The sequence below is a fragment of the Sus scrofa genome, chromosome 12 (assembly GCF_054392235.1).
Source record: "Sus scrofa isolate SSC_HxYL_T2T_F1_AM1 chromosome 12, Sscrofa_HxYL_maternal_Yorkshire_Landrace_v2.0, whole genome shotgun sequence".
Lineage (NCBI taxonomy): Eukaryota > Metazoa > Chordata > Mammalia > Artiodactyla > Suidae > Sus > Sus scrofa.
Window position 1 is genome coordinate 35,561,349 of NC_139394.1, and position 23,240 is coordinate 35,584,588.

General features: G+C 42.8%; 1 protein-coding gene across 15 annotated transcripts in view; it reads left to right on the plus strand.

The window, feature by feature from the left end:
* Positions 1-3,139: 3,139 nt before the first annotated feature.
* Positions 3,140-23,240, plus strand: part of TOM1L1 (target of myb1 like 1 membrane trafficking protein) — a 64,056-nt gene continuing 43,955 nt past the window's right edge. For 4 of the 15 annotated variants that reach the window (XR_014820423.1, XR_014820429.1, XR_014820428.1 and 1 more), the window contains exons 1-7: positions 3,763-3,878; positions 6,147-6,231; positions 8,732-8,810; positions 15,533-15,682; positions 16,854-16,979; positions 18,651-18,752; positions 19,917-20,033. Coding sequence is in view for 8 of the 15 variants with exons in the window: in XM_021067247.2 (XP_020922906.2) it covers positions 3,821-3,878; positions 6,147-6,231; positions 8,732-8,810; positions 15,533-15,682; positions 16,854-16,979; positions 18,651-18,752; positions 19,917-20,033 (717 nt within the window). In the remaining 7 variants the exon portion in view is untranslated. Of the gene's footprint in view, positions 3,360-3,481; positions 3,589-3,762; positions 3,879-4,106; positions 4,398-4,562; positions 4,643-6,146; positions 6,232-8,673; positions 8,811-15,532; positions 15,683-16,853; positions 16,980-18,650; positions 18,753-19,916; positions 20,034-23,240 lie in introns of those variants that run through there. The other 11 variants (XR_014820425.1, XM_084983111.1, XR_014820424.1 and 8 more) reach the window with 7 other exon arrangements.

Sequence of the window (23,240 nt, forward strand, 5' to 3'; positions counted from 1 at the left end):
ATTGAGTTCTTTAGGATTAAGTCAAGTGAGAAGAGGGTTGTAGGTGCAGGATATAGGGGGTTTTTTTTAAGTTATTTTAAAAGTCACATGGCCTGTTGCTGATTAAGCTTTTACTCTGACCTTTAGGCATTTGAGGAAGCTTGGCGACAGCTATCTATGCATAACATCTAGAGAATCACTATTGTGCTTCTGCAGAGGGCTTGCCTATCTGCAGCAATCCCTCGAGCCTAGGCTCGCACCTCGGTTCTCCTTGCTAATGCATATCCAGCTAACGACCCCTCATAAATCCCTGGGGGCCATGAGGCTCCTCTTTTATTCTTAAGAGGACATATCATGCTGTGCAAATGGTGTGCCAATCTGCACAGGTCCCCGTGCCTAGACCAACACATTAAGTCCTCATTCAGCTGACCTATGCCTTTAGGCCTTTATTCTTAAGCTTAAGTCATTCACCAGTACTAAGAGGTCTCACTTTGAACTAAACAGATCCTTAAAAAAAGTAATATATCATGTTCGACAGATTCACCTAGTGGCAAAAGTATATGCATGTTTTACATGTTTGTGAAAATGGGGTACACACTACCTGTCTTGGGCTTAGCAAGACTATATTAAGAGATTTCCAGTTCCAGGCACTTAAGTGTATTTATTTATTTTATTTATTGCCTTTTTTTAAAAAAAATTTTTTTTTAGGGCCACACCCGCCGCACATGGAGGTTCCCAGGCACATGGAGGTTGAATCAGAGCTACAGCTGCCAGCCTATGCCACAGCCACAGCAACGCCAGATCCGAGCCACGTCTGCAACCTACACCACAGTTCATGGCAACGCCAGATCCTTAACCCACTGAGCGAGGTCAGGGATCAAACCTGCAACCTCATGGTTCCTAGTCGGATTCGTTTCCACTGCACCACAATGGGAACTCTTACACCACAGCCACAGCAATGCTGGATCCTTAACCCACTGAGCAAGGCCAGGGATCGAACATGCATCCTCATGGATACTACCCGGATTCATTTCCGCTGTGTCACAATGGGAACTCCCTCATGGGTATTTAAAAGAAAGGTTATTTTCTTTGCATCTGCCTATCATTATGACTTAGTATATAAATAACTGTTAGAATTGAAATTATGGTGAGATATATCTTCTGGTATCGAAAATTTTACCCTTGTTTCTTTCTGGGATTCTGCCCCTTCTCTGACCTTACCTTAGCTGTGAATTCTATCCTACTTCCAGACCATACTAACATTGGCTGGGTTGACATTCACCCCCGAGGGTTTGGGGAATTGTGGAGATCGTGACAGAACACAGAAAGAAGGCTGCAAGCACCACACCCTTGTGGACACATAGGGCGAAAAGAGCTTCTGATAATACCCATCAACCTGCTTCTATTTACCCAAACATAATGTCCTACACACGCCCCCCAGTGCTGTTTCTCTTGTTCTCAGTGCCCCAGTTCGGTAACACAAGAGAGTAGAAAAACCTTTCATGTAAAAAATAGCAAGTTTTGTAGCATTGAGAACTATGTCTAGATACTTATATTGCAACAGAACAAAGGGTAGGGGGAAAAATGTATACATGTAAGGATAACTTGATCTCCTTGCTGTACAGTGGGAAAAAAAATAAATTATAAAAAAAAGCAAGTTTTTAGAAAATCACTCTATGTTGATTCCTTGCTAGTTCCTTCTTAGTTCTCATTCGCTGGTGGAAGGCCACTAACGCCAACAGCAGCCCAAGCTGAAAGTGACTTTCTCGTCAAGGTTGCTTGATTGTAGGATTCAGAGAGTGAAATACAAGAGTCCATATGTAATGTGAAACAGAGATTAGGTTGGTGATGTCACAGAAGGTTTTCAGCAGTGTCAGCAGAAGCTTGTAGTGATGACTAAGAAAGTGGCACCATTTGAAGTAGTTACTCATCCTGGACAAGCAGGTGGAGACTACTAGTTACAGGCAGGAGAAATACTATTACAACAAAAATGTTTCATTCTAGATTTTATTTTTTTGTCTTTTGTCTTTCTATGGTGGCACTGGCAGCATGTGGAAATTCCCAGGCTAGAGGTTGAACTGCTGTAGCCACCAGCCTATACCATAGCAATAGCAACACCGGATCTGTGCCATGTCTTCGACCTACACCACAGCTCACAGCAATGCTGGATCCTTAACCCACTGAGCAAGGCCGGGGATGGAACCTGCAACCTCATGGATACTAGTTGGGTTCATTAACCACTGAGCCACAGCAGGACCTTCTTATTCTAGATTTTAGAATCCCAGGTATCAGCTCACATAGGACAAGAAAAATTTGAAATAACATAATTAGAGCAAAAAAAACCAAGTTAGAGGAGTTCCCGCCATGGCGCAGTGGTTAACAAATCCAACTAGGAACCTTGAGGTTGCGGGTTCGATCCCTGGCCTTGCTCAGTGGGTTAAGGATCCAGCGTTGCCATGAGCTGTGGTGTAGGTCACAGACTCAACTTGGATCCCGAGTTGCTGTGGCTCTGGCATAGGCTGATGGCTACAACTCCGATTAGACCCCTAGCCTGGGAACCTCCATATGCCGAGGGACGCGGCCCTACAAAAAGGCAAAAAGACGACAAACACACACACACACACAAACCAAGTTAGAGCCTTGGCACACAATGTAATTGGTTTGATTTCTAATTTTATTTTTTGCCTTTTTTTTTTTTTTTTTTTTGTGGCTAGGAATCGAATCCCACACCACAACAGAAACCAGAGCCACATCAGTTGACAACGCAAGATCCCTAAATCACTGAGCCACCAGGAAACTCCCTGTTTCAAAATATATGACTAAGGACATAAGCTATATCAAGCTCTCCTGTTCCCATTCCCAGGATCCAAGAAGAGCTTGTAGAAGTGGGCCTAAGTTGACCACAGAAAGCAAGATCTGAAGGCACTGGGAGCTCATCTTAAGCTAACTGCCATCACCTTGGAGACACCCCACTTTCAGGCAGGCTCTGGCTTCGAGGGAGATTGTTATCAACGCTAATCAAATGTTAATCGAATGCACAAGAAAAGGAAATAAACTCTTCTTCTGAAAGAAGAGGTAGAATTTCTCCAGCTCGGATTTACATTTCAAAGCAGTCCTAAGGCCAAACACTCCTTGCCAGAAGGAAAGCCCCTCTCTTCTCAGTTTCGCTGGAAAACAGCTCCTTGGAAGAACCAAGATCTCCTTGGCGGCGCCCCGACGTCCCTCAGGAAATGGGGGCGAGACCTAGGATGCCGGCTCCCGGGAGGTCTCTCAATTGAAGCCGGTCCCGCCTCCTGTCCATCACCTGCAGCTTTAAAGGGCAAGGGACACACCTTCCCTCCCCAATCTCTGGGGCGGGTAAATAAGTGGGGGGGGATGGGGTAAGTAGTTCTAGTTACTCGATTCGCTCAGTGGTTAAATATTTATTTTGTGGGTGCCAGGCACTGACCTAAGCGGTTTACGTGGTTAACGCTCACAGTAACCTCAGACGTGTGTTAACCCCGTATTTCCGTCTCTAACCCTGGGAGCCGGAGGCGCAGAGAGCAGCGCCTCGCCACGTGGGCGGCAGGATCCGCGCCGGGGTCCCTCCGCCCCAGGCTGCCGCTCTCGGTGGGTTCCCCCCTTGGAGCGTGGCAGGTGCACGGACGCCTGCTCCCTCCGGTCCCCGCCTCCTCCGGCGCCCACGCCCCCGGGTCCCCGCCCCGCAGGACCCAGCCGGGAGCCGGCCACCCCACAGCGGCCTGGAAGCGCTGCCCGGAGGGAGGAGCCAGGGAGGGGCGGGTGGAGTCAGGAGCGACGGGAGCGACTGCGGCGGAGGCCGGGGCTGGCTCCCCGAGCTACCATGGCGTTCGGGAAGAGTCATCGGGACCCGTACGCGACCTCCGTGGGCCAGCTCATAGGTAAGCGGGACCCCTGAGGTTTTGGACCGGGGACCCTTGGCGCTGATTCCATTCCCGGCAGCGAAGAACCGCGCGGGTACGAGTGCAAGCAACTCCTCCTACGCGGCCTCCCCTCCCCGCCCCCGCAACTTTCTCAGGCCCCGCGCTCTTCCCGCCCTGCCAGACACCTGTCTCCAGTTAATCTCTTTCGAACCCCTCTTGCTCACCTCCTTACTTCTCTCCTATCAGTGCGTCCCGGCGTGGGGGTGTGTGGAAGCGGACAGGTGGACTTCAGGGATCCAGGTGTGGCGTGGCTGGGCCTCTACCGGGGCGCGTCAACTTCTGGGCCAGGGGAATCTCGTCAAAAAGTGCGTCCACCGGAGGGCCCAGGATTGTCATGTTTGTTTTTAAAGTTCCAGGAGGCTAAGTGCAGTGACCTCGCTTCCCTCTAGCTTCCAAACCCTTACAACTTTGAGTTACTTTTGGGCAGAAACAAAGAGTGAAAATGCTTAGCGCTGGAGTGAAGGAAGGGGGAGCCAGGTGAGCGCTGGGGTCACAAGGGGCCTTTCCAGGCCACTAGGGGCCATGCAGGTGTCTGCCTGACACCTTTCCCTCTCCAGGGGCTTGCTCAGAATGACGTACGCGGAAGCCAGAGTCGGTGCCTGGATTGTTTACCAACACCTGCTCCCTTCTCCCTCATCTCAGATGCCTCCCTTGGGAACCGGGTGTGGAACTAATGCTTATAGATGCCAAGCAAGTCATGATCACGTCAGGAGCTTAGTGAGGTGAGGAAATCATGAGAACCTAGCAGTTATCCTAAGGAGGCTCAGATTTGGACTGTTGGGACTGCAGCTCAGTTAACTGCTGACAAGAACACACGGCTCAACCTGAATCTTAGTTCTCACACCTTTAGAAGTGGATGGAGTGGAACTATTATAGAGGAGAAAATGCTTTCTAAACAGTTGCTACTGGCTCTATCCCTATTGGATATTAAAATGAGCCCTAAACAGAAACGGTTCCGGACTGCGTCTTCATAGGCTGATTTATTCTTTAAGGCTTTGAACATTGTCAGCTGTGTGCTAGACCTAGCCCAAGCAAAAGTTAGACCTGGTCTCACCCATCAGGGAACACGCAATCATGTAGAAAAGATGCACGCAATTTGTAGTGACTATGATAGAGTATCTTTGCAGTAGAAGAGAGATGTAAAACACCCAGAACTTATGAAAAGGGAGAACATAACTCTGCCACAGCTTTTGAAGAGTGAATAGGAGTTTTCCAGCAAGATGGGAAAGTAGGAGGAAGAACACAGAATGAGGAGCAAGGAATCTGGCAGAACAGCAATAGGTGACTAAACAACACAAGGTTGTAAACTTTGTCCATTGAGTGCCAGATTCAAATAGTGCTTCTCCTAGATGGGAAGCAGGCTGAGCTTTGGGGATCCCCCAGCCAATCCTTTATCCTCTTCATATCCTTTTTAATTTTCACTTCATTCACCTTAGGGCCTCATGTTTTCATGCTAAGGCATATTCTCCTTTCTTGTAGGAAAGATGTTAAGCTCATTTAGGTTGAGTGTTTTGTTATCCTTCCCAGGTGGCATTTTACATTCTTAGGACAATGTCTAGGGAGGGAAAAGACACTTGATTTTTTAATGATGGTGGTCCCAGCTACAGGAATATTTAAATCTTGCAGGTGCAGTTTTGGTTAGTACAGGTGCTGGGTGTGGCCTTGTACATTCGGTTTCAATAGGTCTCTCTTTGTCTCAACACCTCCCCCCAAGAGGAATAACTGACTTTTAAAAAGCAAACAAAAACTGGCATCAAACTGCCTAGATTTGAATGTTAATTCTACCTTGTACTGGCTATGTAGCCTTGGGTAATTTCCTTAATCTCTCTGAACTTCTGTTTCATCATCTCTTAACTGTGGGTTGAATGAAATTGCATAAAATAAAATACTTAGCATTATGCACTTCACCTTGTACCTGGCTGTCTTTCTCTGAAAGATAGTCAGGAAGATGGAATTTTAGTTTTAGCTGGGCTGTCCTGGCCCTGTAGCCTTTGTTAATAGGTCACTCATTGTTGTTGCAACAGCAGCACTCCGAATCTGGATTTTGACTGATTCTTGAATTGCTGGGAATTGATCAGGGGAAGAAAGAAAGAAAAAAAAAAAAAAAAAAAAAAGTCTCTGGGCCCTTACTGGTACTTGCTACTAAACTCCAGATTTTTTCAGGAAGACCAGGCATGTTTTGTTCTGTTTTAGCTCAGACTCAACACAACAGCTTTTTCTTTGCAGAAAAGGCTACATTTGCTGGGGTTCAGACTGAAGATTGGGGCCAGTTCATGCACATCTGTGACATAATTAACACTACCCAAGATGGGTAAGTATAGTGTGTGGTTCATGTATTTGCCTGTCATAAGAGGCATTGAAACTACAGTTCATTTTTCTCTTGCAAACTTTGTCTTACTTGTTTAAAGAGTGTTTGAGTTTTAAGCACCCACTGCCTTTCGAAGACATGTCAGCATGTAGAATATCTGAGAATCCATTATAATTTTTCTTCTCTTTGCCTTTTCCTTAGTAGTTTCAAATTTTATGTCTTTGAGGCTCAAATTCTTTAAGGAGAGAGGGAGATACTGTTTCTTTCTTTAGGAATTCTTCCTGCTCTGATTGCCAGTGTTTTATGTTACCATGACTGAAAAATACTTTCAGGAAACTGGTGAACTCCTTTTTTTTTTTTTCTTTGTTTTTGCTTTTTTTAGAGCCGAACACTCAGTATATGGAAATTCCCAGGCTAGGGGTTGAGTTAGAGCCTCAGCTGCCACCCTGCACCACAGCCAGATCTGAGCTGTGTCTGTGACCAACACCACAGCTCATGGCACTGCTGGATACCCAACCCACTGAGCAAGGCCAGGGATTGAACCTGCGTCCTGATGGATACCAGTTGGATTCATATCCACTGAGCCACAACAGGAATTCCTGAAGCTGGTGAACTGGTGGTGACCTGTATCTATGCAGTTGTTGTTATCAACCAGGAAATAATTTAGCAGTTGTTTTCTCTGCCTGTCACGAGACAGTTTCTTTTCTTTCAAATGCTGACTCACCCATGGTCATGCTGAGTTCTTGAATGATGTGGTATCTTTTGTTACACTTTTTCTGTTTGTTTGTTTGTTGTTTTTTTTAGGGCCACACTTTGGGCATATGGAGGTTCCTAGTTTAGGGGTCGAATCCGAACTGTAGCTGCTGGCCTGCACTACAGCCACAGCAACACCAGATCTGAGCCTTGTCTGCGACCCATACCACAGCTCATGGCAATGCCAGATCCTTAACCCACTGAGTGAGGCCAGGGATCAAACCTGTGTCCTCATGGAAGCTAGTCAGATTCATTTCCTCTGAGCCACGACGGGAACTCCTGTTATACTTTTTGAGCTTTATAGTGATTTGAAGTTTAGAAAACAGTTGTTAAGAAGGCCAATTTTTAGAGTTCCCTGGTGGCTCAGTGGGTTTAGAATATGGTGTTGTCACTGCTGCGGCTTGAGTTGGATCCCTGGCCTGGGAACTTCCATATGCCGTGAGTGTGGCCAAAAAAAAAAAAAGAAAGAAAAAGGAAGGCCAACTGTTTCATGATTTAGTCTGAATTACTACAAGTTGTTGTAAGGGATACAATTCTCTTAATTTTTCTGTGCATGTTAAAGTAATAACAGCAGAAGAGATTGTATTAGTTTATGTTGATGAAAAAAAAACATTATACTTGGAGTTCCCATTGTGGCACAGTGGAATTGAATCAGACTAGAAACTGTGAGGTTGTGGGTTCAATCCCTGGCCTTGCTCAGGGGGTTAAGGATCTGGCGTTGCTGTGAGCTGTGGTGTAGGTTGCAGGCACAGTTAGGATCCTGCATTGATGTGGCTGTGGTGTAGGCCAGCAGCTATAGCTCTGATTTGATCCCTAGCCTGGGAACCTCCGTATGTTGCAGGTACAGCCCTAAAAAGTAAAAAAAAAAAAAAAAAAAAGCAAAAAAACCCCCAAAAAACCCACGACATTATTCTTAATTTTTTTTTTTTTTTTTTTTTGCCTTTCCTAGGGCCGCTCCTGCAGCATATGGAGGTTCCCAGGCTAGGGGTCTCATCAGAGTTGTAGCCGCCAGGCTAGGCCAGAGCCACAGCAACGCAGGATCCAAGCCGCATCTGCAACCTACACCACAGCTCACGGCAACGCCGGATCGTCAACCCACTGAGCAAGGGCAGGGATCGAACCCTCAACCTCATGGTTCCTAGTCGGATTCGCTAACCACTGCACCACGACGGGAACACCTCTCAGCAACTTTTAGATATACCATACAGCAGTATTAACTATAGTCACCATGTTGTACATTATATCCCCAGTACTTCTAATTGAAAATTTTTACCTTTTGATTGTCTTAAAGAAAATTTGGACCCTCTCCTTATACATGGTTCTTCCTTTTGTAACATAAAATTGTGGACTATCAGAAGCTGGCCTAGTTATTCTTAGCTCTGACATTTCATTGCCTATAGGGTGCTTAGGAAATACTAATAATGAAAATAGGTAATATTTTTGGAAATTACATTTCCTGTAATTGATAGGGGTATGAATGCATTTCACATGTAGTGCTTTCTGGGTAATGACCATCTGAATATGTTATTTGAGTCTTACAAAGAGGTAAGTGGTATTGTCTGCATAGATATGTGAGGAAGCAGGTGTGAAAAGTTGTCTTCTGCCCAGGGTCACATAGCAGATCCAAGGTCTTGGTTGTCTCCTGAGCCATTCCTCTTTCAGTAAAAAGCCACTCTGCATACTGCTTTTCAGAGACTGCTTGCTTTCAGCAACGCCTCTGTTGATGATTTTACTATATTCATTACCATAGGCCAAAAGATGCAGTAAAAGCTTTGAAGAAAAGGATTTCCAAAAACTACAATCATAAAGAAATCCAGCTTACCTTGTCAGTAAGTATTTTTTGATGTTAATAATTAAGACTCTAGGACGTCCCAAGCTATAGTCACATTTCTAATTTGGGATAAAAAAGATACAAGTATTCTAAGATAATTAACAGGTTGGCAAAAAGTTATTTACAGTATTGATTAAAACTGTTCATTTATTGAGAATTGCAGAATTAAGGGAGTTTCATTGATTGTAAGAGCAATTTAATTTTGCAGAAAGAGAGTGTTCCTGGAAAAATCAGTTTTTCCTGGTCAGGAGATGGGACATAGTAATGAAAAACGTGGTATTGAATTGATCTAGAAGTTTGTGTACGTGTTACACATGGGAAGAATGTAAGCTTGAAGATTGCCTCCCGTCAGCTTTCTATCTCACTTGAATACCTCTGGGAATTCTGAGTTGCTGGCAGCCCATTAGGGTTCAGCCAAGTTCTGCTGCTTGGAATAATTTGCAGAATGTTCTTTGTTGATTGGAACAACTCTTCTGTGCACCTTATCTCTTGATTTGGGCATGGTCATTTGTTTGACACATTCCCCTTATCCCCGCCAGCCTGGGCCATGTGACCTCTTCAGTCCCTTGGTGAGTTGCTCGTTTTACTTCAGGATGTTTTGCAAGCCCTGCCAGCTGTGTGGCGTTCTAGTTTCTTTTGCATGCCTTTGCCGACCTCAGTCCAGCCCCCAGCTACACGTGGTTATGGCACTAATCGGCCAGTATCACATTGCTCTTAGGGCATTTGGGGGTCTTCATCCAAAGGGCTGTGGAGCAGAGGTGACCACAACCCCCATTTTCTAGCTTCATAGGGAAAATAACTTAATCCCATCTTGCTTATGAGCAACTGAATGAGAAGAAATGAACAGTGTTAATGATACTGTCACCGAAGACACCCTTGAAGTTGGGGCTGAATACAGTTTTACTTTATCTATCTATCTATCTATCTATCAGCTATGCCTGCGGCATGTGGATGCGGAAGTTTCTGGGCCATGGATCGAACCTGTGCCACAGCAGCGACTCTGGCTGCTGCAGTGACAATACCAGAATCTTAACTTGCTGAGCCTCCAGGGAACTCCCTGCATGTAGTTTTAGAGGGATAGCCGTCCTTCACCTTTTTTTGACCTCTCCTCTGTCCTTTTCCATAGCAGCCTCCTCAGGGAGGTCATGGAGTGAAGGAACTTGAGAAAGATAAGGCATTTCAGTAGCAATATCAGAGCAATGGGTCAATGATGGAAATAAACCTCTGCCTAGTACCTGGTTGATATTCTCAACAAACCAGTGAAAACACTGTATTATTGACTCCATTTCATAGATGAGGAAACTGAGATTTAGTGAGGTTATGTGATTTTTTTTTTTCCCCTTCAAGATTTAAGGAGCATAGGCAAGATTTCAACCCATTTCTCAGATTCTAAATTCCATGCCCTTGCCCTATACCACCTTCCTTCTCAGAGCAAATCAGGCCCCTTGAAACAACAGACCACTGTGTGTCATTTTTGTTTTCTACCCCTTTGTACTTGCTGTAGGACCTCATACATAAGTGTATCAGATATTGACTGACTCATGATTTCATGTCCTTCAGCCCCCATACCGCTTTCCTAGTATCCAGGGAGACTAGAGGGCTAATAAAATGTTCTGTAGGAGTTCCCGTCGTGGCGCAGTGGTTAACGAATCCGACTAGGAACCATGAGGTTGCAGGTTCAGTCCCTGCCCTTGCTCAGTGGATTAACGATCCAGCGTTGCTGTGGCTCTGGTGAAGGCGGGTGGCTACAGTTCCGATTGGACCCCTAGCCTGGGAACCTCCGTATGTCGCAGGAGCGGCCCAGGAAATAGCAAAAAGACCAAAAAAGAAAGAAAGTGGATCTAGGATCTCTCAAGGCTGCTGAAAGAAGAATTGACTGGAAAGAAGTGGATCTAGGATCTCTCAAGGCTGCTGAAAGAAGAATTGACTGAGAAACCTAAGGGCGGAAGATGAACTTATACCACTTCCTATACTTTGGCATGTGGTATTTCACCTTCTTACAGTTCTTTGCTCTGTGCAAGGCGTTTGTCTCTCTCACCGTTGTAGCCTCCTTGACATTTCAGTGGTTGCTTCTTTTCCCTTATCTTCCCCCTTCCTTCCGGGGATGAACCAGGACTCTGCCCTGAAGAAGTTGGCTTATTCCAGAGTGTTGTCTCTTTTAGCCCTTCATCTCTCTTTGGGTTTCCACTCTGTCCTTCGGATAGCGTGACCTCTCAAGCCTTGCTCCCAGCTAGCTGCCTGTGCCCATTGCTTGTTCCACCTCAGATAACTGTGCATTCTTCACCTCATGATTTTATTTTTATGTGAGAACCAGTGAATCTAAAACCTGTGCCACAGTAAGGATGAAGAGTCACAGGTTGAGGGGCAGAACAACCCCTCATTGTTAGGGGCCTAGTTCATTCAGGTACGTACTTCTTGGATTTTCTTTAAATAGGCCTTTGACTCTTGATAGCTCCATGCAGATCTGACCAAGCTGTATATTCAGTGGCCCAGTCACCTCATGTCAGACCACTCACTGCCTTGTAGTGGTGTGTTTAAGGCTTCAGAGCTGACTTGAATATTAACTTAAGCCAGACTTAATTCTGAGGGAAATTAGTCACAGAAGGCATTATCCAATGTCTGTCAAAGGCAATTATGTTTACTGATAAACTCTTTAAAAATGAATCCTCATATATTATATTTTCATTTGATTACTATGAAGTGATGAGAGCCTGTCAAAGTCAATTATAAATGTCCTTTATATTTTCTGTCACTTGGGTTCTCTGCAGACTTGTTAGCCTTGATAAGGTCTTTGATGGGATTTCCTGCCATCACTTGATGGTGCAGTTTTGTCAAGAAGCCAGTAGTTTTGTTTTATTTTTAAAAGCATTTTGTTACCAGGCTTTATAACTCTTAGCCAGAGGCAAGGCTTTTCTTGAATGAGTCAATTGGAATAAGTCTCAGCAAGATACTATTATTGTCAAAAGGAAGGTGGTTCAATAGGTTCCTGGGAATCAGTTAATTAATTGGAGTACCTGCTAGGTGATAAACTGTGGGGGCTTCAGAATTAGTGTGAAATATGTTTATTCCTCTTGGAAGTTGTAAAGTGAGTTCATCCCCTAAGGTGGCTGTATGTTGGCATGGTCTTCAGCTCCAGATGATGCCAAAACCTGGTTTACTGTGCTTGGTTTAGAAATTTATTGTGAGAAATAAAACTACCGTGTAGCTCTTTTTTCCCTCAGCATTTCTGAAAAGAATACTTATATCAGTTCATCAATACATTATTTTTTGTTTTTGTTTTTGTTTTTGTTTTTTTTTGCCTTTTCTAGGGCCGCTTCCGCTGCATATGGAGATTCCTAGGCTAGGGGTCTAATCGGAGCTGTAGACGCCAGCCTACTCCAGAGCCACAGCAACACAGGATCCGAGCCGCGTCTTCAACCTACACCACAGCTCACGGCAACGCCTGATCATTAACCCACTGAGCAAGACCAGGGATCGAACCCGCAACCTCATGGTTCCTAGTCGGATTCATTAACCACTGCGCCACAACAGGAACTCCTGTCATTCTTTCTTGATGGGAAATTATCCATGGAAGCAGATGATCACAGTACTTACTGTTTATTAAGGTCCTGCCTGCTATGTGTTGGGCTCTTCATAGACATTATATTTCACTTAAGCTTTCCAGCAGGTCTATGGAGGAAGGCATTATGATCATTTTGCAGATGAAGATCCTGAGGCTTAGTCAGGATTAGTGATTTGTGGGCCAGGTACCAAAGGAGATTTGTGAAGCCTGAAGTTGGCATCCTCTTCAGCCTTTCAGTTGCTTGGTGCTTAGGTTCTCTGTCCTGCTTCAGATGATGGTTTGTTGGTTGTCCTGTTTGCAAATACAGGTTATGTGTGAACACATAAATTGCATCAAAGCCCAATTTCAAAATGTGCAAAAACAAGGTATTTAATTTTTCCAATTTGCCACAGTAAGTTTTATTGCTTAGTTAAGTGGGCTGGGGTGTGAAAAAGGTACTTGGTGACATAATGGGAGAGGTGATGATGGCATAGATGTGATCGGGGCTGACATTCTAGATGCCAATGGGAAAACACAGAGCGCCTGATTTGTGATCTCCAGATGTTAACATTCTGAGCATTTCATGTTGACTCTTTGATTTTGTGCGGGTAACCTCTTGAGAATGTTTATCCACTATCATGAAATCTTGGTACTCCAAACATAAAAAGGGGTTTGTGGAATATTTAGCATTCATTTCACCATTAGGGAAAAATGAGACTTGGAGGCGAAGTTATATTGCCTAAGGCTGCATAATCAGTTGCATGAACTATTTCTATAAATTCCCATTGAACTGGAGGCGCTTTTTCTCTCAGCATTTCACCTGATTAAAAAGCCCTCGTAATAATATATCAAACAAAGTCATTTGTTATTCAACTTTTCAAATTGTCTCTCTCTAAACAACTTGCATTAAAATAGATTCATCTTAGTATGTTTTGGATTCTGTTTTTATTTTCCTTTGCCTTAAAGGTTCTCTGTGTTTCACAAAGCTACACATGCTTAGCTTTTGTATTTTATGGTTGCTTTCTTAGCCACATTACCTTTAAAAGTACAGCTTTCATACCTTCTTCTTTTTGTACTGCCATTTAAGTGGCACAGTACAGAGCATGGTGTAAAATTAATTTTCAGGGTGTCTTTTCTGCAGAAATGATTGTATGTAGCCTGATCACATTGCAGTTCTTATGACCTCCTTAGACTGAGAAGGTGGTAGCATGGGAAGTAGAGATTTTGTTTTTAGATCACTTTTAGAAATCCACTTTCTTCATACAGTTCTTCAGTATCAGCTCATTCTTCCTTAGCCAGGATTCTGCTCATATTGTTTTATTGAAAATCTTTTTTTCCAGGTGACCGATGACCCCACTAATCAACAAGATTGAGATTGAGCTGAGACTGATACTCAGATTGAGCTGAGTTTTTCTCAATCCATATTCTTAACCACTTGACGCTCCATCCTCGTGGAAACTCTTACCTCTGACTTTGCCAACGTTATGGTCTCTTTATTTTATGCATCAGTTTCTGCATTCAGTTGCCTTTATGGAGTTTTATTCTGGCTTAATGAGTGAACCCCCTTGTCCCCACCTCCTCTCTGTTTATCCTAGGCAGCCTTCATTACTCACTTTTGGACTAACTCTTCTGAACTGTAACTGTGCATGTACAGCTCTCAGCAAAATTTCTACCTGACTGTCTTACCATCCTTTTTGTCTTAGTCATCATGAGCTGCTGTAACAACAATACCATAGCCCAGGTGGCTTAAACAGCAGACAGCCAGTTTCTCACATTCCTGGAGACTCTTAAGTCAGGTTAAAGTACTGACAGATTCAGTGTCTGATGAGAGCCCACCCTCTGGTCCTCTCTCATTTATCCTCATGTGGCCAAGGCAGAGATTATCTTGCCTTGACCTTCTTATAAGGGCACTAACCTCATTCATGAGGACTCCACTCTCCTGACCTAATTCCCTGCTAAAGGTCCATTACATTAGGGATTAGGAGCTTTAATGTTTGAACTTGGGAGGGACACAGACATTCAGTCCACAGGACTTGTAATCTCAAAGTATCTAAATATCAACCCATTATTTTGACCTTAGACCAGTGACACTATTCCGTACACTTCCAAATTTCCATCCAAGGTGCCATCAGTCCAACCTTAACCTTCAGCCATCCTCTTTCAGCAGACACCCAGTTGTTGCAAGTTCTTCCTTCACAATTCTCATGTCTTTCCTTTCCTTGTACCCTAGTTGAGGCCTTTCCACATTAGGCTGTACAAGTGGGTCCCTGCTGGGTTTCTTCATCATTCTAGGGTCTTTTGCCCTCCAGTTCCCTTTGTGGAGCCCTGCCTGAAAACCTCATCAGAGTACTTTGCACTCACTAACTTTTCTCTCAAGTTCAGAATAGAGGTGTGATGGTGACCAACTAGTAAGAACCCTCCAGTGGCTTCTTAGTCCCTCAAGATAATGTCCAAATTCTCTACATTGCCACACAAATTTCTCTACAGTCTGCATGAAGCCCCTCCAGACTTCATTCACCCCATTCCCCAGTGTCCCTCATTTGTAAGGAAGCCTCTACAAACTGGAGTGACTATTTTCCTCCTAATAACTCATATGCTTTGTCACCGGGTCATGTATTTATACCATTTACCTTTTTAGAGTATTTCTCCATACTCATTTCTGCTTTTTTCCTGACTCCTTTTCAAATCCCAGCTTAGGTCCACCCTTTTCCAAAAGTTTTAAGATCACCTAGCCTGACATTGTCACAGCTCAGTCACCATGTATTTATCACCCACATAAGGACATATTTGAGAGTGAAAGGAAGTATCATTATTAATAAAGCCAGGATGACAGGAATTCACCAGGACTTTGCTGGAAGAACTAGGACAAATGTTGCCTTGTCTAGAGCCCACTTGCTTCATTGGCACCTCCCCTTTGGCCCTTGGCATTTACTCCATCACATTGTTACTCGTTCTCTTATAATTGTGTCCTGGCTCCCCAACAAGGTTATCTGCTAAGCAGTTATATTATGTCTTACACTTCTTCACAACCCAGAACCTACATTTTTCCATGTATTTTAGTAGACAGTACATTATATTTATTAATGAGAATGCTGGGGAAATCATTACTTAGCAATTTTTACCTTATATTTAGGAGGTGGTTTTGCCAAAGAGATGAAATGTTTTATTTTTCTCTTTAGCTTATTGACATGTGTGTGCAGAATTGTGGTCCGCGTTTCCAGTCTCTGATTGTGAAGAAGGAATTTGTTAAAGATAGTCTAGCTAAGCTGCTGAATCCCAGATACACCTTGCCAGTAGACATTCAGAATAGAATTTTGAGTTTCATTAAGGTAAGTCTGTTATATACCTTATGGGATGGTAATTAGAAATTTAATTACCTAACGCCTGTTCGTTCAGCGATCCTTTACAAGCCTGGGATTGAGCCCTAGAGTGTTTCTATTTTGTTTTCCATGTAATAATAATTTCTTTTTTTTTTTTTTTGTCTTTTTTTTTGTTGTTGTTGTTGTTGTTATTGTTGCTATTTCTTGGGCCGCTCCCACGGCATATGGAGGTTCCCAGGCTAGGGGTCGAATCGGAGCTGTAGCCACCAGCCTACGCCAGAGCCACAGCAACACAGGATCTGAGCCGCGTCTGCAACCTACACCACAGCTCACGGCAACATCGGATCGTTAACCCACTGAGCAAGGGCAGGGACCGAACCCGCAACCTCATGGTTCCTAGTCGGATTCGTTAACCACTGCGCCACGACGGGAACTCCTAATAATAATTTCTTGGCATTGGAGAGTGGCTTTTCTTTTCCTGAAGAATTTATAATCTTTTTCCGTACCTGTCTCTCAGTTTCTATTTTATCTGTGTCAGGTAGGAAAAATAGTGTATGTTCATTTTGCATATTGTCTGATGATTAAAAATACATTATTTTAATATATATATATATTTAATATATATTTCAATATATAATTTATATCAAAAATTATATATTAGATATATATGTGTATGTATATTTTAAATATATATATTTTAAATATATTCAGTAAATTGTTAAGGTAATTGATGATTAAAAATATATTATTCTGGGAGTTCCTGTTGTGGCTCAGCAGTTAGTGAACCCAACAAGCATCCATGAGGACTCGGGTTCAATCCCTGGCCTTACTCAGTGGGTTAAGGATCCGGCGTTGCCATGAGCTGTGATATAGGCCACAGACATGGCTTGGAACCCACACTGCTGTGGCTGTGGTGTGGGCCTGCAGCTGCAGTTCATATTGGACCCCTAGCCTGGGAACCTCCATATGCCGCGGGTGCAGCCCTAAAAAGACCAAAATATATATATGTATGTATTCTAGTCTCTAAAAATGTACATTTTGCCTATGGCATTCAAAAGTAGCTTTCTCTTCCTGAGTAAGGTACATATTTATCAGTCTCTCATTTTCTGTCATTAGGTTAAGAACTGTGTTTTGTTTTGCTGCTCTTTTAACTCTGGAACTTTCCATCTCTTGAATTCAGACTTGGTCACAGGGTTTCCCAGGAGGAGTGGATGTGAGTGAAGTAAAAGAAGTGTACCTGGACCTCCTCAAGAAAGGTGTTCAGTTTCCTCTATCACAGGCAGAGGCTGAAACAGCCAGACAAGAGGTGGGAGACCTTTTTTTGACCTGCATAGAGTAAGACAGTGTAGTACGTGGGTGTTTTTTCATTGAGAGGGACAACCCTAGCTCCACCTTGCTCAAGCTAAAAGATTAATTTACTAGAAGGGCACTGTGGTATCTCATGGAGTAACTAAGCCATGAGAGTGATGTTAGCTCTGTCTTTGGAACAACAGAGAACCAAGCATTCACATGCCCGTTACTTGTCTGCTTCCCCTTGATCATCAGCTTCATTCGTCTCCCTCATTGGAGACTAGGTTTTTTCATGCAGTAGACAACGTAATTCCCAAATTTTCATATTATAGCCTTAGCTTTTTTCAGATTCCAAGCTCAAAAACTCAGAAAGGGGACTCAATGAATCAACCTGGGTTGATTTTTCCATTTCTGCACAAACTCACTGTGGTCATACAAGAACGTGGTGGCTCCATATGAAAATCATGTAGGTGGAACAGAAGATGGGGAGTTTTCAAAAGAAAGAATTGGTGCTGGACAGGCAGGGGTCTCTACTGTAGGTAGTCATACAATACATTTGTTTATTAATACTGTACCTAAGAAAGGACACAATGAACTTCTTTGCAGAACAGATACTGACTCACAGACTTTGAAAAACTTGGAGGGTGGGGGTGTGTGCTGAGGGTTTGGGGTGGAAATGCTGTAAAATTTGGTTGTGATGATTGTTGTATACCTATAAATGTAATAAAATTCATTAAGTAATTAAAAAAATAAATAGGGTCACATGGTAGTTCTATGTAGATTTCTAAGGTACCTCCATACTGTTCTCCATAGTGGTTGTACCAGCTTACATTCCTACCAGCAGTGCAGGAGGGTTCCCTTTTCTCCATACCCCCTCCAGCATTTGTTATTCGTGGACTTATTAAGGATGGCCAACAAATAAAAATTAAAAAAAAAAAATAAATAAATAAATAAATAGGGAAGTAAAATAATACAAAAAAATTCTGTACCCATGGGAGACTTTCTCCATGTTCACATGTATTCATTCTCAGGTTTGTAAGTAATTTTCAAGGTTTTAAATTTAAAACACTTTGAGTGGCTGGTTATAATTCAGCTCCTAATTTCCTATAATTTCTTTTTTTTTTTTTTTTTTAAGAAAACACAACCTAATTTTTATTTTTATTTATTTATTTATTTTTTTGGTCTTTTTGTCTTTGTTGTTGTTGTTGTTGTTGTTGTTGCTATTTCTTGGGCCGCTCCCGCGGCATATGGAGGTTCCTAGGCTAGGGGTCTAATCGGAGCTGTAGCCACCGGCCTACGCCAGAGCCACAGCAACGCGGGATCCGAACCGAGTCTGCAACCTACACCACAGCTCACGGCAACGCCGGATCGTTAACCCACTGAGCAAGGGCAGGGACCGAACCCGCAACCTCATGGTTCCTAGTCGGATTCGTTAACCACTGCGCCACAACAGGAACTCCCCTATAATTTCCATAATGCAAAAACAGTAGTTCTTTACTTCTGTGGATTGGTGAATCCTGCCTTGGTAGAAAAACCAATTCTGGTGTATACCAAAAGTCTGATCTTTGTGGAGGCTTTGTCCTGAGGGCTAACTTTCCCTAGTGATTGGGTCATCTTAATGGAAAAAGTGGGATTGGGGTGGCTAAGTTAATTCAGATAATGATGTTTCTAAATTTCATGTTGATAGACTGCTCAGATCTCACCAAATCCACCACCATCTGTTCCTACTGCGCCTGCTCTTTCTTGTGTAGTTCCCAAGAACGCCACCATTACATTGGTCCCAGAACAGGTAATAAGCAATGACTGTATTTACTGATTACTTTTTTAAGTTCTAAGCACTTTATGTATAGTTTTTTTTTTCTTCTTAACCACATTATAAAGTGGAGGTGTATTTTAGCTTCATTTTACAGAGGAGGGGATGAAAGCTTAGTGATGCTATGTAAGTTTTCATGGTTCATTTCTAAGTGGAATTCATCCCAGGGATTCTGCCTCATTCTAAAGCCTGAGCTTTTAATAGTTGTGCTCATCTAGGGCCTTTTGTGGCTTGGGGAGGCTTGGCTGTAGCATGGATCTTGTGTCAACCAGCTGATTCATGTTGCTCTCAATAGGACTGTCCATATGTCATTTCAGAGAGCTCAGTGAGTGGGAGTCTTATTACTAATATTCATTGTGCCAAGTGGATTATATTTACTTCTTATATCTGTTTATCAAAGGTTTAGATAGATAATAACAATAATTATTATTATTTTTTTTTGCTTTTTAGGGCCGCACCTGTGGCATAAGGAAGTTCTCAGGCTAGGGGTCTAATCGGAGCTGTAGCTGTTGGAAGACATCACAGCTCATGGCAATGCCAGATCCTTAACCAAGAATTGAACCTGAATCCTCATGGATGCTAGTCAGGTTCATGATGGGAACTCCCTAGAAAAATAATTATTAAGTGAAGCTCATTTCTTCCCTACTATAAAGGAACTATCATTTAAGACTTTGTATTATTATTCAGTATTATATAAAAACCCATTGATTAATTCCTCTTAGAATTTAATCCAGAAAGACAAAAAGTGTTTCTTTCTTGATTCTTCCTTCTCTAAGACCATGGGACTATAAAATACACATTTATTTCTCCCCTATTTGTTTCTAAGAAACCCAGACTAACATTTTGTCTAGATTCCTGATAGGGTTGCCCTCTTCCTTCTTCATAATGGTTCTAATATGACTTTATCCCTTCATTAACTTGCCCAGATCATATTTTTAAATTTATTACAAGAGAGCTCCAGACCTTTTAGAAGGTAATAGATTGTACGTTTGTGAAATAATTCTGTATGTATTTACATAAATTTGAAAATATGAAATTTTACAAAAGTGTTTTTTCTTCCAGCTAAGGTCCCCTGGGGGCAGGATACAAGGTAGCCATTCTTTGTGTCACACTCACTGGTGATTATCTTGCTCTCTACAGATTGGAAAATTGCATAGTGAATTGGATATGGTGAAAATGAATGTGAAAGTGATGTCTGCCATATTAATGGAGAACATTCCTGGTTCTGAAAACCGTGAAGACATAGAGCTTCTGCAGGTGTGGTATGATTTCGGGGATAATCAGTCACAGTGTCTCTTAAAGTTATTCTCTCTCTTTTTTTTTTTTTTCTTCTTAGGGCCACACCTTTGGCATATGGAGGTTCCCAGGCTAGGGGTCTAATTGGAGCTACAGCTGCTGGCCTCCACCACAGCCACAGCAACACAGGATCCCCAACCCACTGAGCAAGGCCCAGGATCGAACCCCCAACCTCACGGTCCTAGTCGGATTTGTTTCTACTGCGCCACGGCAGGAACTCCCTTAAAGCTATTCTTTATGCTTAGAGCCTTGGAGGTGAAAAACATCTTAACATTGTTTAATCTAGCCTCCTCCATCTTTAGTTGATTTTTAAACTTAGCAAGAAGATTCAAGAATGACTTCATCAGAAATGCAGTAGTAACTTAGACATGGTCTCTACCCTCTTGCAGTAAATAATTTAACATCATTTAATCATTTGTAGCCTTGGCCATATACAATCTTTATTAGTCTCTAATTGTTTTAAATGTGTAAAAGTTGGCTCTATATTTATCTATTCAGCAAACATAATGAGTAACTACAATGTGGTAAAGGATATAGAAATGGGGAGGCTGTCCTAGTCCTTAAGGAACTTAGATCTGGTGATCAAGGTTGGTTTGTAAACAGCAAGTTTAATAAAGTATTACAGATGCTATAATAGAAATTGATTCATCATACTGTAGGTTCAGGGTGGAGGCAAAGAGAAGGTGAGGGTTTTTGGAAAGGTTTCGGTGGAGGCACTGCTGAGGCTGAGGAGGAACAAGAGGACAGTGCATCTGGACTTGTATGAGCTTGTGGGGAACCTCAAGCAGCTCATGTTGATGGGAGTGGTGGCCCTCACAGACAGCTCTCTCTCTGTACATCCAGTGCACTCTTCCTCTCTAATGGTTTGTTCTGATTATCAATTCTAAACTCTAACACATTAATTTTAGAAGCGGTTAAAGAAAAACGAAGTTTCTAACTCTTTTTCTTCACAAACAAGAACCTCCTCATATTTATACTTTTTTCCAATTCCTACTACCCTCTTCTCATATTGGTGTTATCTTTCTGTTTTAGATTAAATGACATTGTTCTTGATTATTGCTTCTTTGGGAAACAGTAAATGGTAAAAATGTCCTTTTTCAAATTACTACTTGGAGTTCCCATTGTGGCTCAGTGGGTTAAGAACCTGACTAGCATCCATGAGGATGCAGGTTTGATCCCTGGTCTCACTCTGTAGGTTAAGGATCTGGCATTGCTGCAAGCTGTGGCATAGGTCGCAGATGCACCTCAGATCCTCTGTCACTGTGGCTGTGGCATAGGCTGGCAGCTGTGGCTCTGTTTCGTCCCCTAGCCGGGAACTTCCACATGCCCCAGGTGCAGATGTAAAAAGAAAAATTACTATTTGTATATCACTACTGTCTCTTGAATCGTTACTAGTCATAGACCTGGAGTGTTTGCATGTCCAAAGATGTCTTTTGGCTGCTGCGTTAGGGGATAGCAGTTTGATTACATACAGAATTCTAGGTGTAAAATTCTTTTCCTTATGTCCTTCAAGAATCCTGCTCCATTGTTCTTACACCTCATGATGCTATTGAAAAGTATTGTATTGTGGATCGTTTTACTTTTGTCTTATAATCTGTTTTTATTTTCTGGTTGTATTTGTGATTCCTCTTTACCTTAATATTTCTGAAATTTCACTATCCTGGGTCTAGGGACTTGAATGTATGTCTCTGCACATGTGTTTTTGCTTAGCTTAACCTTCTTAGTACTTGACAGGCTTTTTATTTTGTCAACTTATGTGTGTTTTAATCCTGGGAAATTCTCAGTTCTTACTAAAAATATTTCTTTTCTACTATTCTTTCTGTTCTCTTTGTAGGGAACATTGTTTAGATGATGAAATTTGAGGTTACATTTTTCTTATTTCTTTTTTATGTACTTTTCATTTTGTCCTTCTTTTGTGCTGTAGTTCTAGAAAAGCTTCTCCATTTCATATATTATTTCTCTTAAACTTCAACGTTAGATTGCCTTTTCAGCCGTCCTAATGAATGTTTTATTTCAACTTTTTTTTTTTTTTTTACTTTTTGCCTTTTCTTGAGCCGCTCCCATGGCATATAGAGGTTCCCAGGCTAGAGGTCTAATCAGAGCTGCAGCCACCAACCTACACCATAGCATAGCAACGTGGGATCCGAGCAGCATCTGCAACCTTCACCACAGCTCACAGCAACTCCTGATCCTTAACTCAAGGATCGAACCCACAATCTCATGGTTCCTAGTCGGATTCGTTAACCACTGCGCCACAATGGGAACTCCAAAAGAAGTGTTCTTTCATTTGTGGATGAAATCTTTTTTTTTTTTTTTTTCTTTTGTCTTTTCAGGTCCACACCCACGGCATATGGAGGTTCCCAGGCTAGGGGTTGAATCAGAGCTACAGCTGCCCGCCTACGCCACAGCCACAGCTACTCAGGATCAGAGCTGCATCTGTGACCTATACCACAGCTCACAGTAACAGCAGGGATCGAACCTGCATCCTCATGGATGCTAGTCAGGTTCATTAACCACTGAGCCATGATGGGAACTCCTCAGTAACTTTTTATTTTAAAAAGTATTTTTGGAGTTCCTGTTGTGGCTCAGTAGTAACAAACCAGACTGGGATCCATGAGGATGCGTGTTTGATCCCTGGCTTTGCTCAGTGGGTTAAGGATCTGGTGTTACCGTGAGCTGTGGTGTAGGTCACAGACTTGGCTGAGATCCGGGGTTGCTGTGGCTGTTGTGTAATCCTGCAGCTGTGGCTCTGATTTGACCCCTAGCCTGGGAACTTCCATATGCCACAGATGTGGCCCTAAAACAGCAAAAATAAAATTTTGATTTTAATAATCGTTCTTTCATGGAGATGCTTTTCTTTTTTATCTTTCTAAAGACCGTAAATTTTTTTTCCTGCTCCTGTGGCATTCAGACATTCCTGGGCCAGGGATCAAACCCAAGACACAGCAGCAACCTCAGCTGTTAACAGTAACAATGCCAGATCCTTAACCCACTGCACCAAAAGAGAACTCCAAGGATGGTATTTTTTTTTTTTCCCTTTTTAGGGCTGCACCCGCAGCATATGGAGGTTCCCAGGCTAGGGGTCATATCAGCTGTAGCTGCTGCCTACACCACAGCCACGGCAATACCAGATCCCAGCTGAGTCTGCAAATTACACCACAGCTCATG